Raw genomic sequence first — 19,646 nt, 5'->3', positions numbered from 1 at the left:
TATCTTTAAACTACTTTAAATCCCCCGATGATCAATTCACTATCTTTCTATCTTTGAATCACTACAATCTATGTAATGCAACAATCACACGCAACGTGTCTGTATGTTTGAACAACAGGAGAAGAAGGAGGAGAGGGAGGGGCTAGTCTTTGTCCTTCTCTGTGGGGAAACCCCCGTGGACTCCCAGATCAATCTTTACAACATAACATTGCTTTTCCACAATAATGCCATCTTCCACGACACAACAACTTCACGATTATCTTTCAATCCAGTTAGACTATTATTTATCTCATTCAAATATTCTACAATGCAGTCTCTTCACAGAGATATCTAGGCTTCTTTGTGTCCGCGTGTCTGCGCGCGTGCCCGAGCGTGCGTGTTATCGCTCCGCTTACACAGGACAACACAAATGGCGTCTACGCTCTGCTGACAGTACACTGCAAATGGCCGCCCACACAATGGCGTCCTCTCACACAGACAAAGAGTAATGGAGTCTACAGTTTTGCTCATATGTTTTTCACTGCTACAATAATGCTCTTTCACATATCTTACAAAATAGACTTCATAATCCAGTTACACTTTATCAAATTACAATTTTACCCACATCAGACTCTTTTCTGATCTAATATACTTACAATCAATAATATATACCAGTCCACTTCAAAATGCCTTTATCAGTTTGTTGCTGGCAGTCTACACTTTTTCATATAGACACTATTAGAGTCCGTCTTCCTCTAATACCGAATTTTACACACATACACGATATTCCATAACACCATGCAAACAATATCTATTAGTTACAAAAATAGACTACACAATATTACACAAAAAGGCGAATTACAAAATTCGGCCCTTATCACCAATATACCAATCTAATCGTATATTTACAAAAACGGACTTCAAAATCCGGCTCTCACCAACCCCAGCTTAAAGATTATGAAAAGTGTGTTTCTATTCCAACAAGATTACCGTTACACAGATTCTTTTGACTATAACTTATCTGAGATTTACAGTCTATTTTAAACACACCAATCGACTAGAGAGAGATCTCTCTGCAGAAACTCTACCTTCTTCGTTAGATTGAAGTTTGCAAAATACTGTAAATTAAGCTATATTATCTCCGTTGCTTGCTCGCCATTACTGTCGTGTATTCTTATTGGTTATGAATCAAAGAACAGTTAGTTTAAGACAATTTAATCAGTTACAGGCAGATTTATACATTACATGCGTTCCCCATGGACCTCGGGTGGGAAGAGAACGCTCCCTCTCTCTCTCTCCCCGTTCCGCTCCAGAGGGGAGGGGCCAGCGTGTATGTGTGTCCCTGCCCAACCCCCAAAGGTCCCTGCTGGTCATCTGGTTGCCATAGAACCCTCATTGCTAGAGGGCATCATGTCCCTGCATGCCCCGGTATGTGTGTGTGTCTAAAACATACTACATATTCATACATAGATCATACATACTACAGAAATATACGACACCTATTCAGGAAGACGATGGGCAAACATTGAGTTTAAAACAGTCAGATGCGGTTGTGTGTGCCGTAACAAAGTGAGAATGTTATTTTGTGTGCCGTAATGAAGTGATAATCTCCTTGATAATGAAAACAATACAACAAACAGTTAGGCGGGGGGCCAAGGCAATCTATCTGCTTTAGTTTTTGAGATGACCAATCCCTGGCAAGGGAGGAGCCAGTTCTTTTTATTATTAAATATATTTTTTGTAATTTTTTTGTTTGTTCGCAATGTTAACAACTTAAAATATGTTTGCTAGTCGATCATGCAAAGGGAGGCATTACTAAATAGTAAACCAATCCAAAACTGAGGTCTGCTATACCAAGCAGACATCACAACTGTATGTCTGTGGGGTCAGACGTCAGAGACTCTGAGGGGATTGACCCCTTATGGCACATAGACTTAACGTTTCTTAACGTTATTCAATACCACATTGTGAGAGCCCCCAAATATTTGGAAATTAATAAAATAAGTCCTACAAGCTCAGGTAACTTTCAGCCTGATCCTACCTCAAATCTGCCTTCAAATAAACACAAAACTGTAAGAAGCAAGACTGATTATGAATCAGTCATAGTCTTAATAATTGTCACCAATTCACATAAGGTGCCCACCTACATTCCCACTTACATACATCAGTCGTGGAGGGCAAAATGTGAATACACTTATTTTTTTGTAATTATGTTACTGACCATTCCTGCCTATGATCGCTGGGCGGCGTGTGACCTCAGGGATGGTGGACAGATCCGAGAGGGTAGTGTTGGAGGCTGTCAGGAAGTCACTCCTGGAGTGTCTCTTGATCTCCTGGAAGGCCAGGCTGGCCGCCCGACAGCTGCAGTGCTGCAGGTAGAAGTCCTGTAGAGGGAACAGAAGACATCTGGCCAGTCAGAAAAGGAAAGCCACTAAACGACTAACTAACCTACAAGACTGACAACCAACCCTTAAAACTAAGTGGACAACCACCTGACCAGACCTTTTTGCTAAAAATGATGCTCCTACATACAGTATTTTGACATACTGTATTCAATATGTGGCACCATATTGTAGCTATTTCATACTTTTATCAAACAGGCATCTTAGTTTGTGGATACCGCAAAACAGTAAACACTTGATAATATAATAATAATAATAATAATAATAATAATAATATAAATTATATAATGAGTAAAACATGAAAAATAATCATTTTAGTCATAAAAAAGGAAATGTTGTTATAATTATTAGTGGTTATTCTGCCAAGAGAAGGATAAACAGAAATCCCTAAATACTTAAAATCTTGAACAACAGGAATACTGTAGAGAGGTGTCTGCTCGCCCGCTTTGCTCAATGGCATCAATTTTGTATCCAGAGATGTTGCCAAAAATCTCAAACATTTTTAAGAGATTTTGATGGATTTTGGGTGTAAATCAGAATATCATCTGCATATAAAGATATGTGATGTGTCACGTATAGTAATTGGCTCAATGGTCTCTGACTGTCATATAAGCTGAGAGAGAGAGAGAATAAAAGTGGTGATAAAGGACAGCCCTGACACGATGATCTAGTAACAGGGAACGTCGAAGTAAAAGTGTTACCTGTTCAGACTACTGCAGAAGGGTTAGGGTTAAGCTTGATCATAGAAATATAACTTTCACTGAAGCCCATATGTTGGAGCACAGACCACAGATAGCGCCACTCTAACCGATCAAATGCTTTCTTGGCATCTAGTGGGAAAATGGCACTATTATTATCTGAACCCAAAGCTGAGTCTATAATGTGAAGCTGATGATCTGAGGATGATCTGAGAGCAGTTGAGGGGTGAAATTTATTTTTTAAAACTTAACTAATAATAAAAAAATATATATATTGGGCTAATAAAAATATCTATAACTATACTGAATTAGAAAGATAGAAAAGCGATGGTGTTCTCAAACAAAGTAGCAAGACTTTATGAACTCATGTGCTGTGTGTCTATCATGAAGGCTATTTATCAAACAAATTAATGGGACAGGAGGAATGAGTCGGGATTGTTCAGCGTGTCACACACACACACACACACACACACACACACACACACACACACACACACACACACCTGCACTGCTTCCAAAAATTAAACAGTAACCCAAGTGTCCTGCATTTACAGGAAGTGAAGTCATTTCCTAATCTTGTTTAAAATGATTTCCTCCTCCACTCTGAGGTTACCTCTAAGGTGCAAACCCAATGCTAAAATAACATCATCAATGAACAACTCTCTTCTCCAGAATTTACTGTTTAGTGGCTGCCTCTCCTGTTACGTAACCACTGGGTGTTTATATTTGTTGAAAAATGGGGTAAGCATATCATGATGAATGGCTGTTGATGTCACGCTCCACTGCCTTGTTTTTGTTTTTACGGAATTTTGGGCTCGATCTGAAAAGGGAACCCTCAACTGCACTCTCCCCTTAGTGAAGGCATTTGAACTGCTATGGGAGACCATTTCAATTCCTGGCCAGTTTTCAGTGTGGTCTCTGCCTCTTAGGACCACCCCATCTGTGTGTGCTTAGCCCCTTACAAGGGGGCAGCCCACCTTAAGGGACAAGGAGGGCCCACCCATCCTAGACCTTTGACCTTTGACCCTCTCAGAAGAGTATTAGACTGTTAGAGGTATTATGCTGCGTACTCAGGGGAGAGGGGAAGGTCCAGAACGTCCTGCCCTGGAATGTTCCCTCCATCACTTCCTATTCCTTTACACTTCAGGGATGCATCAGCTGTGTCCTCTGTGTGAGGAAGGCCTTCAGAGCAAGCAGGTCTTTTACATTAGGAACTCAGATTTAGATAGAGTCACTTACTCGAGATCAACGAGTGTAACTCCGACCTTCACATAAATCTTACATTGATGTCAATGGGAAACTCAAACTGGCATAAAACACGATTTGAGTTACAGATGCAGCTCTCAAGTTAGGATTTCACTTTTAATAAATGAGCACCCTCGGAAAGTGTTGATGTCCTTTGCTTCACTAACTATCTTTTTTCCCCACTCTCCTTTTTCCGCACAGATTGCCTTTCTATCCTCAATTTTTTTTACACCATAATATTCTCTGACAACATTGTCATTCTCATTTGCATTCTAATTGGAATGGAATTGTTGTGAAGGCACTGCTGCCAACACGGTGCCCTAGCAAACGGAGAATGCAGACCTCTGCATGGCTCTGGTCCTTCTCAGTCGATGTGTGACAAGCCAACAACACCATAGTGGTCCTGGTGGTGCACAATGCACATAGAGACTGGGGAGAGGGCTCTATGTAGGTGGTAACTGGCCATTGTCCTGCCTCAGAGGGGTAATAATGAGCCCAGCTGTGCCCATGGTGCTGATGTGAAAGGTGGGGTAGATTTGGCACAGCCACATGGAGCCATGGGTGTCAGCATGGCCCTTCACAGGGCTTAGTTGTATACATCACAGCTGAGTTGCTCCTCCTTTTGATGTGTCATCGACGTGTTCCAGCTTGCCGCCTTTCTAAAGAAATGTTCACAGCAGGGGAAATGACCAAAGGCTTGGGAGACCAGTTAGTGTGGTCCTGGCTGTGTACGTTGAGATTTCAAATCCGTTGCGCATCTCTTGAGTCAGGATTCAGCCCATTGAAAATAGCATCCCCCCTGTATATGTCAGTACATTTTATCATAAATTGAAATAATGTCTGAATTACATGACCTCAAAATCAGGAAGAGGGCTTTTGTGTCAAAGATTGAGTTTTGGGGGGATCTCGCTCCCTCTCTTTGCTATTTCTTTCCTCCTGTCTTTTTCTGCTCTCTCTCTCTCTCTCTCTCCCTCTCTCTCTTTCTCTCTCTCTCTCTCTCTCTTTCTCTCTCTCTCTCCCTCTCTCTCTTTCTCTCTCTCTCTCTCTCTCTCTCCCTCTCTCTCTTTCTCTCTCTCTCTCCCTCTCTCTCTCTCTCTCTCACTCTGTGTGAAGGCTTTGAAGTGGGGGCTCATGCTGGGCTCACCCACTGCTTCAGTGGAAAGCTTTTCCGGCCCCCAGGCACAAACTGACAAGGTTAGTTTAGAACAAGCTTTCTAAAAAACCCTGATCATAGGCAGCTGCGGTATTGTGCCAAGGTCTCAAAGGAGAGAGCGAGATATCTACACAATGTGAAATAGCTGTTCTTTAGAAACCCAGGCAAATGTCACTTTAGAGAGTTGAAAGTTGAACACAATGTAAAAAGGTGTCACCCATGTTGTTGGAAGAATTCAAGGTCAGGTTTTCGTCTTGAATTAAGCTGATCTCCATGACAGAAAATATTGGGTAAAAAAAAATATATATTGTTTTGGTTGGGGTGGTTTTGGAAGACAATGAGATGGGGAGGCTGCTGTATATGTGTCAGTACAACATATAAAGTGTTACTGACATATGCTGAAATCCTCCCTTTGGGATCATGTTATCGCTGCAATAAAAAAAAAAAGACATAAATGTTTTCTTTTGTCTCTCTGCCGATTGTACGATAACATTCAGAAACATTCAGTTATTCATACTTTTTGGGAATAAAAATGGAGAAGAGAGCTAGGGCTGTGGGTTTTATAGGTTACACATCGTTAATTAAGCAGATTTTCTTTTACATTTTTATGAGAGCTTACTGGAATACTACCTAAAGCTTACTGCAAAAAAAACAACCATGCCCTTTTTTTTTTGTTGACATTGCACTTGTCTTTGTTCATTTTTATAGGCACTGTTTCTGCTTTGTTCTCATTTTGAATAGCTATGAGAGTGACACAGTGACTTGATGAACTACACTCATGGTTTTTCGGGTCGTCTACTGTACAATAGTCACCAAGATGCAGCTTTGGTGTGTCCTCTCCCCTCATAGAGATCTTTATGAAACTGTTTCCAACGTGATGTGATATCTTTTGTCCTGTTCCTTCCAGATCTGTCCAAAGCAGCAGGAAAGGGCCCTGTAATGCTTGTTATGAATTGAACATAAACACTCACATGTCCCTTTGCAATGCAATGTTCCCAAATGTGTGCACCATGTACTGCACCATGAGAGCCTGGTCAACTCCTAACATGACTACCAACCCCTAACATGACTACCAACCCCTAACATGACTACCAACCCCTAACATGACTACCAACTCTTAACATGACTAACAACTAACTGACGCTTTGGAAACAGCTGGGTTTACACCGAGACAGCTCGGGTGACTAATCTCTCGCTTGAAGGCACCAAAACACCTGGATCACAGACACAATCAGCAGCATACTGTATCAAAGATCAATGATCCTCTGTTTGATCAACAAGGACCCACAACATTGATTTTAACGTTTAGCATTAATATTTCCAGGAGCTTCACCTCTCTGAATAAGTGTATCTCCTTGATTCTCATCGACTGTCATTGAGGTCAATCAAAGAGCATGACTCTGAGAGCATGTTTAGCTCTGTTGAGACGGGGAGCCACGCACCTCTTTGGTCTTGGTCATGCGTCCGTCTTTCTGCAGGCCACAGATCTGCTTCTGCAGCCTGAGGTTGCGGTCCTGGAGCTGGCCAATCTTCTCAATGAGCTGGCAGATGTGCTCCAGGTAGCCCAGGCCGGAGCCCAGGGGGTTGGAGCTCCTCTGGTGGACCTGGAAGGAGGGGAGAGGGGTTTTGGAGGTCAGGAAGCAGACTGTTTCATTGTGTTCAACTTCAGAAAACAAACATTTTCCAGTTGGAAATGTAGAATGTCAAATATATTTACAGCAATTCCAATTGAACATGCATTTCATTTCCTGATGATAAGATTTTAGACCAAAAAAACCTCAAAACAATCGTATCTATTTAATATATTTTTAAATAGTAAAATAAAAGTACAGCAGAAACAAAGAAAACAGCAGGCCAACGATCTTGATGCTGAGGCCTTTGGCCTTTGACCCAAGTTTGGTTTTGGGCTGGATAAGCTTATGCACTTGGTTGTACAATGGTTGTACAGTGCATCTGTGTTGTGTTGGGGGGGGGGGGGGCAACAATATCACTATTGATTGACAATTTATTGCATGGCAAATAAAGCATTGTTTGTTTGTACGCTGTTCTCAGATTCTCCATCACTGTAATTGTCTACTATACGCCGATGACACACATTTTTCTTGCACTTATCCCAGTTCCAGATTACAAAAAACAACTATGGTTGACCATAAAATCTATAATTTTTTTCACACACCAAAATCTGGAATGACATCCCATATTACATCAACCTCTATCTCACATTTTAAACAGGCATTAAACACCATCTGAGGAAGGATACACCTGCAACCACTGATCCAACTCTCATACCATCTAACTCACTGCCCTTTGTCTTCTCCTTCCAGCTGTGGAACTGTTTCATGTTTCCTGTCGTCTTCCCTGTGTGATTGTTCCTGATTGTTCCTTTATTGTTTATGTCATTCTGTCTTTTGTGTTGCAGAACAGGAACCTGCTGCAAACCAGTTTTAACTGAGTCAGTACATCTAAATGTAACACATGTTAACATCTGTAATGTTACTTTTAATATTTTATTTATTATAATTTCCTGTATAATAATAATAAATGAAAGAAAAGGAAAAATCACAGTGACCACTCCACAGACTGACCCCCCGCCCCCCTTTTTTCCCCTCATCTTTTCTTTTCAGTGCATTTTTGTGTTATTTAAAATGTTCCATATTTCCTTTCTGTAGTTTCTTATCTCTGGGGTCCAGATATTATTCGTAAGCACTGCATATCGTAGTGTCGGTGTATACGTTTTCAGCCATTTGATTTATAGTAAGGGAGTGTGTATGCCTCATTCCCATGGCAGTAATAAAGATGTCCTGACACCAACATGGAAATATGATCTCAATAGTCTTGTTGTCATTGAGAGAGATGCTGTTGTTGCTGGTTTTGAATTTACTGTAGATTATACACCTGAGGTTAGATAGTAGGAGTTGGAATTGTGATTAGGCAACAGGACTCCGAGAGTGAGACAATAGTTTAGTGTCTTTGAGAAGGGCGAAGCAGAGATGAGATCATTGCTGTTCGTGTTCAAACCTATATCCACACTCATGAGAACACCACAAAGATAGTATTCAGTATTATCTGTTTGTTTGCTAGCATGCCATGGTTCACCCGAAAAGGCAGATGTTCATGTTTTCTAAAAAAAAAAATGAAAATAATATTTTTTAACAAATATTTATACAACCATCAACATCAAACAACAAAAGCCGGAAGTGAGCTCAGGTCCGCCTCCAACTGAACCCCCAGCCCCCCCCATTTAGAAAGTGGAAACGCAGGCCAAACAATGGGACACAAAGTCATAACAGTCAGGAGAACTGACATCACTGGTTTCCTTTAACAGAGAGATCAAACACAGTCTTGACCATGAACACATTTCCCACCATGCAGGGGTCTTTAAGCACTTTTTTCACATCAACATTGAGGTCCATTTCTACGAATTCAGTAATGCTACACACAATCCATTGTTATAGACGGTAATGCTGACTTTCAAATGTTACCATCTTCCCATATAAGTGTAATGGTCCAACTACCTGGTGAGTTCCTGGATGTACTACTGTCATGTCATGCCATAGCAATAGATAATTTAACTTTTTTGACATTTAGCAGACGCTTTTATCCAAAGTGACTTACTTAAGTAAGTGAATCATCTATACTTCAGCCACCAGAAGCCAAATCTATGCTAGGGCCAGGTGCCATTGGCAGTCACAATGCTAGTAGAGGAACTGTACAGCAGGTTAGAGGGGGATTAAGAGGCCTTTAGGAGAGACAGTCAAGATGTAGCCTGAAGAGATGGGTCTTCATTCTACAATGGAAGATAGATAGTGACTCAAGTTGACATGCAGTAATACTGTGCCTTGGAATTCCCTGCTTTGCCCAGAGGAATTCCTAGAGCGTCCACCCCCCCCCTAACACCCGAAGCAAAGTTAAGCAGCACTCCAACATCACAACAGGTGGTTGGCCTCAGTGGTACAAGCAAACAATGCTTTATTTGGCTACTCGAGCAGACCTCTCTGATGCCTACTCCTTTTCTCATTCCCCTAGACTCACTTCCTAGAAGAGATGAATGTCCTTCTCACCTCCTTTCCTGAAAACGGCACACCGCTCTCACTACTAGGTGACTTCAACATCCAGTTAGAGAAGCTTCTTTCATCTGGAGTAGTTGACCTTCTCTCCTTCGATCTTACCCTGTCCCACTCTTCTCCGACTCATCAGCTCAACCATGTCTTCACCAGATCCTCCCTTACTTACTTATTTTGTATCCTTCTCCCTTCCCCTCAAATCCGTCCCCTCCAAGTCAGTGTCTCCCCACACTGTATCTTCTCGTCGTAACCTGCGTAGCCTCTCCCCCACCATTCTCTCTTTCTCTGTCTGATCCTCTCTACCCTCTGTTGAATCCTTCTCCTAATCCCCTAACCCTGCTATCCACTGATACAGCATCCTCCACCTTTCTGTCCACACTTTCCTCATCCTTCAGCCCTCTCTGTCCATTGACCTAGAGGCCAGCACGATCCTCTCCATGCCCTCGTTGGCTCTCTGAAACCCTGCAAGCTTGTAGAACCGGGCTCCAAGGCAGCTGAGAGGAAATGGAGGAAACCGACCTACCTGATAACCTAAACCCTTATGTCTCTCTCCTCCTCAACTACACCTCCTCTGCAACAGCTGCTAAAGCTTCCTACTACCATTCCAAAATGTAATCCTCTGCCTCTCTAACCCTCTCTAACCCGAGGAAATTCTTCTCCATATTTTCCACACTCCTCAACCCACCTCCGCCTCCCTCCTCCCTTGTCCCTGTCCGTGGATGACTTCGTAACCTACCTTTAAAATAAAGAAAATCTCGCCAACTCTGCTACCACCCCTCTGCTAAACCCACTGTGCTACACTCGGTCTCTGGCTTATCAGCCCTTCCCCCCTCTCCCCTGATGATATTCTAAAACTGGTCACATCTAAGCGGGCAACCCTCTCGATCCTATCCCCTCCCCCATTCTCCAATCCATTTCCAAAGACCTCCTTTCTTACCATATCACCGTATACGTAATCAATTCCTCTCTATCCACACGATCTGTCCCGTTTGCCTTTAAGACAACCAGAGTCGAGCCTCTTCTCAAGAAACAAACTCTTGACCCGTCTTCACGACTACAGACCAGTATCCCTTCTCTCCTTATCTAAAACCCTTGACCGGCTTTAAGGCTGGTCACTCTACTGAGACTGCTCTCCTTGCTGTCACGGAGGCCCTCCACTACGGTGAGCTTCCTCCCTCTCCTCCTGTTCTCAGTCTCATGGACCTGTCTGCGGCATTCAACACAGTAAACCACCCGGTCCTTCTCTCCACCCTCTCTGATCTGGGCGTCTCTGGCTCTGCACTCTCCTGGTTTGCATCCTACCTGGCTGATCGCTCTTGCCAGGTGAAGTGGAGAGGATCACTGTCCTCTCCCCTCTCCCCTCACCACTCCATCCTAGGGCCCTTACTGTTCTCCCTCTATACCAAATCTCTTGGCTCCATAATTTCCTCCATATGGTTTCTCCTACCACTGCTATGCAGATGACACTCAGCTATTCCTCTCTTTCCCCCCCTCTGACTCAGAGGTGGCAACACGTATCTCTGTGTGTCTTGCTACATCTCTGCTTGGATGTCAGCCCACCACCTCAAGCTTAACTGTAACAAGACTGAGCTACTCTTCCTCCCTAGGAAAGCCTGCCCTCTCCAAGACTTCAACATCACAGTAGAGCTCTACGGTGCGCTCCTCCCTGACAGCCAAGAACCTTGGGGTGACCCTTGACAACCACTTATCCTGTGCGACAAACATCACGGCAAGAGCACCCTCCTACAGATTCATCCGAAGGATACATCCTTGTTTAGTATTTAAATCTAAGATTTAAGTAATAAAACTGCTGGCGATGCTCAATCCATTACGTTGTGGTGGAACTTGTTTTGTCTGTCGAAGTACGCGTTACTATGTCCCTCCGCACTGCAGCTGCGGAGCAATAAGTTGATAGCTCCACTATCAGGCTGAGGCCTATCACAGGCTACAGCGTATCGCTCCGCAGCTAAGTAGAATACAGAGATATGGTTTAAAAATCCTGAACCAACCCTAGATAAGAAGATAAGGGGGGATTCCTCTGAGGTGATCGGCTCCAAAAGTAAGTGACAGGAGGAGGATATGAGCCAGGCAGTCATTAGCCCTCTTCCTGGCAGAGGCGGTGATGGACGCAGGGTGGGACTGATCTTATCAGCCCTCTCGGTCCCCTGTGGCCGCTGTGAGAGGACGAGAGAGGGGAAGATGCCCCACCACCTCCCTTCCTTTGGGTTTCCTCTGGCCCTATGTGAATGAGGAGCTAACAATGTTTCTGGGAATCGAATGGGAATGGCTGACTGTGCCTTAATTACTGAACAATTTCCCACTTGTGAAAGTTCCACATGAAAGATTCCCATGATCAGTCACTAGGGCTTGGGCCGGATTCACTGTAGGCCGCAGTGCTAGAACACTGGACACTGGACCACACCAGGCCATAGGGAGCAGTTTGATCTCAGAAATATATCGTTTTGATCTGACAACTGGCACAGGATATAGTGTTCTGGCACAGGATATAGTCTGTACTCTATGTTCTGGTAAGGGTTTGGTAGGTAAAGACTGCATTTCCTATCTCTATTGGTCCCAAAAACCACATTGTTACTACGTCATACATTGGCCTTGTTACTACGTGATACATTGGCCTAATTTGCCCATGGTTGACTCCTGGTTATCTCCTGGTAGTTAAGTTGTTGCAACCTTTAAAAGTATGAATGAATGAATGAATGAATGAATGAATGAATGAATGAATGAATGAATGAATGAATGAATGAATGAATGAATGAATGAATGAATGAATGGTGTTTATTGTCATTGCTATAGTACAGGTACCAAACAACGAAATTTAGGAGGGGTGGCTCCCCTGGTGCTAGGAAAGAAAAAAAAACGAAAAAAACAAGAAGGGAAAGGAGCTGGTTTACATAAATAAAGGCTATGTACACTATCCACTATACTATACTGTACAGATAGACGACTAGGGTTGTCATATTGCACATAGTGTTATTGCACATTCATTTAAAGTGTCGCAGTTTGCAGGCTTGAAATGTACACATTTGTGCCTCAGCACTACACCTGATTTTTTCAATCCAGCAGCTGCCATGTTATGTTATGTATGTTATTGGTATGTAATGGCTACCTTATGACGAAGTTGCTGGTGCCAAAAGGAGTAGGTTGACACTACTGTGCAACAGCATGACTGTATTTGCTGAGCAGCCACATTACTTTGGCAGCCAAATTACAGATGATATATCTATGTGCAATATCAAATCTCATGTATCAGAACCATAGTTTTAGCACGTTTGTTTTCATGATCATATTTAACCCAAGAAAACTTTGCCAAACATGCAAATACACTCACTGAACACTTTATTAGGGACAGCTGTACACCTTCTCATTCATCCAGGTGTTGTAATGGTGTGGGGAATGTTTTCTTGGCACACCTTGGGCCCGTTAATACCAATCAATCATTGCTTGAATGCCACAGCCTGTGAGAATTGTTGCTATCCATGTGCATCAATTCATGGCCACAATGTACCCATCTTCTAATGGGCTACTTCCAGCATGATAAGCAAAAGTCGTCTCAAACTGGTTTCATGAACATGGAATGGAATGGAATGGACTTTATTTGTCATTGTTACAGTACAGGTACCAAACAACGAAATTTAGGAGGGGTGGCTCCCCTGGTGTTAGGAAAGGGATTTTTTTTTTTTTAGAAAAAGCACAAAATCACAAGGTAAGGTAAGGAGCTGGTTTACATAAATAAAGGCTATGTACACAATCCACTGTACTATACTGCACAGATAGATTAACATGACAATGAGTTCAGTGTTCTTCAGTAGCCTTCCCAGTCACCGGATCTGAATCCAATAGAACACCTTTGGGATGTGGTAGAACGGGAGACTCGCAGCTTGAAAGTACACCTGAAAAATCTGCAGGAGTTGTGTGATGCAATCATGTCATCATGGACCAGAATCTCAAAGGAATGCTTGCAACATCTTGTGGAATCAATGCCACAAAGAATTGAGGCTGATTTGAGAGCAAAGGCGAAAGCAAATAGTACCCAGTATTAATATAGTGTTCCAAATAAAGTGTCCAGTGAGTGTATAACTAAGAGTTTTGAGGAAAACTGAGGCACTTCTCTGGGCCATGCTTCTGGATATTTACACAGTGTCTGCAGCACTGAAAATACTTTCCTAAACATGACAGTATTGGAAAGATATGAGGCGCCAGATGTGTGGAGCGCACCGAGATAGGGGAGAAAGGTATGCAGAACACATTTACTGGTTCTCTATCTGGCTCCATTTGTTTTCAGCACACTCAATCTGAGGAGATAATATTCTTGCCTCACTGTTCTGCTCTATATCTCACAAAGTACCCTGACTACCCTGTGGGGTTGCCTTGACTCTTTTTCGCTGTTTACTACAAGAGGGGGGGGGAAGAGGTCTTGAGGATTTAGAGAAAGTTAGCCAGAACTGGTCTAAATGAATGCCTGAAAACAGACCATCCAATCCGCTTGTTAAGTCTGACGTCAAAAGTGACGTTTAGCCATTTCCGAGTCCAAACCAGAAATTCCCTCCACCAGAGTACCTGTGAACTACAGCGGTAGAATGACAGTTTAATCGTTTTTTAGACTCGGATCTATTCATACAACAAGGGACACAACACTTTCCCGTTTTCTCCATATTGTCAGGGTATTTGAGCCTCGGAAAAGCACTATATAAATATAATGTATTATTATTATTATTTCGGTATTTCGAAGACAGCGCCTCAGCCAACGTTGGACCCGGAAACACGTCACCACTTAACAAGCGGATACCCTTTTTATGTGTCAACCATCAATTCTCCCTGCATTGTGAAACACTGTAAAACCCCAAACTGTAAAGGGGAAGGGCAACAGCAGCACCACAATACAAACAGGTGTGCTTTCACAACATAGAATTACATTGCAATTAATGAGTAGGATGCATCTCATTACAATCCGGAAGTATGACCAATACAAGTAAGGCATATGATACAAGTAAGGGATGGCTGCTGTAATATTTCACACTGGTGAAATCCTTAAATTGAAGGCAAAGATATGCTTTGAATGCATTGTGGTTCCCTTACGGATACAGCATGCATCATATGAGATCAGAAAGACCTCTAAACACATCCATATGATCAATGTTTTCTCCTCATGTTGAACATACATCTGCTATGTAGTTTTCATAGTTTGCACTGTTGGAGAATGTTTGTTGTTTGTTGCCACGGTAACACACATTTGATTGACTGGTCTTTGTTTTGCTGTCCAAACAAGATGGCCTTCAAAACCCATAAACAAATTGAGAGAGAGAGAGAGTGGATGTGTGTGCATGTGTGTGAGAGAGAGAGCAGAGGGGAGAGAGAGAGAAAGAGAGAAAGAGAAAGGGTGAGAAAGAAAGAGAGAGAGAGAGAGGACGGGGAGAAAGGAAGAGAGAGAGAGGATGGAGAGAAAGGAAGAGAGAGAGACAGAAATAGAGGGGGGAGAGAAAGGGGAGAGGGAAAGACAGAGACAGAGAGAGAAAGGGAAAGAGAGAGCGCCTTTGATGTTCCCATATCTTTTCCTCGGACCACAGAGCCCATATTAAGCGTGCAAAGAAACGACATTATTGGCTGTGGTGACAACTGACGATGATGATGAGGGATCGCACTGCCCAACCGCCTGTCAGCAATGCACCCCTAAAGTAGGCCACAGAGGAGGCCCCCCCAAAATAACTGCCACCTTAAAGGGCCCCAGCCAGCTATCAAAGGGGCTTTATCTGGATAAATATGTGAGTAATTTGAGCAATTTGACACCTGTTTGATGCATCCAGGTAGGCCATCCAGCACTGAGCCCAGGGAGAGGCAGGACCGAGATGAGAGAAGGGGCTGGCAGTCCACTACACAATCACGGCAGCCATCTGCACAGTCACTCAGCACAGATGAACAGGTGCTGTGTGACATGCAGGCGCATGAAAAATGCCCTTGCACTGTAACGCATGCTCTCCCCACCTTTCCGCTTTTCAGCCTGCTTTTTAAAATTCCCCCTGTACTCTGTATGCCATAGTAAGGCCTTGTCTTTTGCTGGGTCTTTGAACCAGACCGTTGTTGTGAAAGGGCTTTGAGGAAGAGGTGGGGAAGTAAGAGATTTGGGGCTTTGAAGTGGGGCCTAGTTTTGGTAGTTTAGCCATACCTCAAAGTCTATGATTGTTCAGTTAATCAAATCAAAAGCTCTTGATATGTCTATTAACCAGATATTACATAATATCCTTTTAACACAAATTGTCCCAGGGCTTAAGGGTATGAGATATGCTATGTACTCTTGTGACATCTGAGATATGATCGAAGAGACCCATCAGTGTTGTCTTGGGAAACTGTCAATAGGTCATCATTGGTGAGATGGGAATCACTTTCACCCTGACTTGTTTGACCAGTCCTACACTTATTCAAGCCACTCTCTCTTACAAGAGATTGCGTTATGCAGAGTATCATATCACCAGCTCAGTAAATCAGTGAGTACTTAAAGGAATACACATATTATGTAAAAAATAAGTCAAACAGGAACTCAACCCAGTCCTTGGAACAAGATCAAACAGCATCATTGTTTTGAGTCTCATGATGTCTGATAATGAAATGCTGATCCACCCCGACTCAAACTGAAAAAAAGACATTCGTATGAGAGTACACATTTTCAAATGGTTTCTAGCTCTTGAGAGACAGAGCTGAGGCCTGATGTTTTCAGCACATTAACCAGGTTATTATGGCTTGGCAGCCTGCACAGCTGTCAGGTGCTGCGCTGGTACAGTACAATCTGCTTTCTCTTTGGAACATGAAAAAAAAGATGTCTCTTTTTTTCCCCAAACATGAATGAAAACACAGCTCTCATTGGCAGGCCGTCATTCTGAAAATGCCTCTACAGGTCGTGTTGTTCTGCTGCCTTCCTAAGGAAAAGATGAGGTCAATACCATGATGGAGGAACTTGAAAAAGAAGCTTAGTGGGCTTGCAAAGTTTTATTTTGGTAGTGGAAAAAGTTTAAAGATGGTTTGGACAATAGACAGATAGTAGAAACAATTTGAAGAAAGAGAATAAGAAGAAGAAGAAGTAAGCCCATTAATAATACATACGCTAGGTAATCATGCTTTGAATGAAACAACACTCCTGGCTATAAATAGTTTCCTAGAGCATTGTTGTCGTTGGAAGTTAAGTAATTAGCTGGTGAGGTAGAGGCTAGGAAGGGTGGGTAATTAAAGATAATGACAGGGAGAATAAATATGTTTGTTGTCCACCACCCAAAAGGGCTTTCCTCAAATCCCTGGTGATTTTAACGTCCTCTAATTGTCCCTAGACACCAACTTTATAAGAAGACAGCAGTCTTCAGCAGTTCAGCTGTCAAATTTCAAGAAAATATTCTAGTAGAAAATGTTAACATTCACTTCCTTCTCACAGTTGTCGAGAATAGGATGTACATTAGAGCCTACTGTTTTTCTTATTTTCAAGAGATACTTGTTTTTCAAGTCAATGAACTACCATATTGCACCTCCTGCAATTGATAGTCAATGCTATTGATAGTCAATAGCAAATAGATTTAGTGTTAAGTTTTAGCATACAGATGGCATAGCTCCAACGTGCAATAATTCAAGTCGCTCAGCTTCGGCAGTCACTTTCCTTTAAATAACCTTTCCTGGTTCATGGTACATAAAACAGCATTTTAAAAACAAAGGCAACATCCACATGCTTGATGATGATGGTGTTGGAAGCCAAGAGTTTGAGAGTAAATAACATGAATGGAGAAAAATGCCATTACCTCACTCAGTCTGCAGCATTCCTCCATATATTCCTCCAGGCCGTCGCTGGCTATGCTCTTCCCCAGTGCCTGCTCCTCAAAATCCACTGCTGTCATATTGTCACAGGCCCTTGTAGAGGACTGGCTCCTGGGCCTTGTGTTCTCTGAACTGACCCCTTCAGTCACAACAGTATTCTTCTCCAGCTGCCCTGAGGTCCCCTCACTTTGCTTAGAGGTGCCCCCCAAGGCACCATGCTGGGCCCTCTCCATATCCATGCCCTTCTCGGTTAAATAAAGCTCTACGCTCTCAACTTTAGAGCTTAGTTGAACCTCAGACTGCACGAGAACACACGCCTCAGTATCCACAGGCGTACATAGTGTATCCATTCTGTTTTCTATCTCTGTGGGCTCAGAACACTGTTGGAGTGTGAGGAGTGGGTCAGGGTTAGGCATTGGAGTGTTTAGATGACAGGAGCCACAGGAGGACTCTCTACTGTGGACCACAAAGCTCTGCTCCGAGCTTGTCGGTGTAGAGGGAGAGTCGGCTCCACTGGGCAGTTCCACCCCTGAGTCCTCAGACTCAAACTTGAATAGCTCTGGAAGCTGAGAGTCTGAGAAAATGGACGACAGGTAGTCTGAGTTCGAGTCCGTCAGCGGCTGTCCGGGCATGTCATCTAGGTTCAAATTCCTCTCCGAGGCTTTGACAGGTTCTGAGATGTCCTGCTCAGACACTGACACAGCTATGGTGGATGACGAGTCATTGTTAAGGAGTTTCTCGTGGATGTTGTTAAAGAGCTTCATCTTGGTCAGAACAACCTCACTCTCCAGCACCATGTCCTCCTTCCCTGGAGATTAACGGAAAAAATACAATTAGTCAAAACAACCCTTTTCCCATGTGCATTATCTAAGTTGCCTGTTTGTTTATGTTTCAACTAGTGATTCAGATTTCACTCAATTAGCCCACATTAAAGACAAGACAGTGTAAGCACATTTTCAAATGTTTGAAGCCTGCAGTCTACAGCCATATGCTAGAATGATAACTGATGCCTTACTTGAGATGGAATGATGCCGTTTTGATGAAGATATGAGAATGAGAACTGGCGACTTCCTATTATGGATTGTGTACACCGTGCCCTCTTAGAAATGGTAGTGCCAAGCGACCAGGTGAAGTGGAAGAACTGAGCGGTCAGGGGTTTGAGCACTGACTTAATATGCAGATAGATGGTATTCCCTTTAACGCCCTGTAGGCGACCACCAGGGTTTTGAATCTGATGCAAGCTTCTACTGGGAGCCTGTGAAGGGTGCGGAGGAGTGGGGTGATAAGGGACAATTTTGGGAAATTGAACACCAGACAGGCTGCAGCATTCTGGATGACCTGCAGAGGTCTGATGGTGTGTTGCAGTAGTCTAGGTGGTAGATGACAAGTGCCTAGACAAGGCTGCTTCTCTCGAATTTGATATTTTTGGTTAGGTTAGTTAGGTATAACTTTTAAAAGGTTTTAAAGGTTACCTATAGTAGCTGAAGACTCTAATCTCCCACTCCACTGAACTACATTGTTAGGAACATCAAACCAATGTCGTAATGTTTACAAAACTCTTTATTAAGAAAGCTGAAGGAATAATTTGTATACAGTTCATCATTATTGTACAACTCAAGTAGGGTTTTAATGGTCACCAAACGCTTATTTATCGCACCAAACTTCCCACTGCCAATAATTAGAATACTGTTAGCCAGCTGAGCAAGTCTTTGCCAGCACACAAGTGTCTTCTGGAAGTTTTGTTCTGTTTTGGTTTTCGTTACAGTGTCTTTTTCTGAGGACAGTGTATTTCAAGAATTGAAAAAACACTGCCGTTCTGCACAGGTATTTGAAAAATGCTCTTGATGGCTGGAGGTGTTTTTGTTCCAAAGGTCTCAGTTGCATTTCCAATTCCTTTGACCAAGAATGACACAGATGTACTGTCAAAATATACATCTAGAGGTTACAAAGGGATGGTCCTCTGAAACCAGAGGACTGGTTTTATACAATCCAGCATTCTTCAAATACTTAAGGACACACACTATTTGTCAGTGTCCTATACCAGACTGTCCAGCTTTGATCTCAAGGTCTATTTAATACTATTATGAGGTGCACTCATATGTGACATCTCCTCTTTCTCGCTGCAGGCAATCTGATACTTCTTGGTGTCAATCAAACATTCTTTTTTCCTTACTTTGATTTTTTTTCTTTTTTTAAGAAAAAAGGGATGTACTGAATACAAATGTGGGTTTTATACTTATGCAACGAATTTAACACAAGCTCCTTTTTGGTCAAACATAATAAGAGCCTGTTAGATCAA

The 19,646-nt window shown here is 42.7% G+C and overlaps 1 protein-coding gene across 1 annotated transcript in view; it reads right to left on the bottom strand.

The window, feature by feature from the left end:
• The window catches only part of LOC308157762 (uncharacterized protein), a gene marked incomplete at both ends in the record, with an annotated part of 38,912 nt that overhangs the window by 10,219 nt on the left and 9,047 nt on the right, over positions 1-19,646 (bottom strand). Inside the window, 3 exons of the mRNA XM_080531369.1 lie at positions 2,201-2,363; positions 6,920-7,081; positions 17,332-18,155. Coding sequence (XP_080387495.1) covers positions 2,201-2,363; positions 6,920-7,081; positions 17,332-18,155 — 1,149 coding nt within the window. The remainder of the gene's footprint in view (positions 1-2,200; positions 2,364-6,919; positions 7,082-17,331; positions 18,156-19,646) is intronic.

The sequence above is a fragment of the Nansenia antarctica genome (genome assembly GCF_963989245.1).
Source record: "Nansenia antarctica genome assembly, chromosome: 1".
Lineage (NCBI taxonomy): Eukaryota > Metazoa > Chordata > Actinopteri > Argentiniformes > Microstomatidae > Nansenia > Nansenia antarctica.
This window is presented reverse-complemented; position numbering and strand designations above follow the sequence as displayed.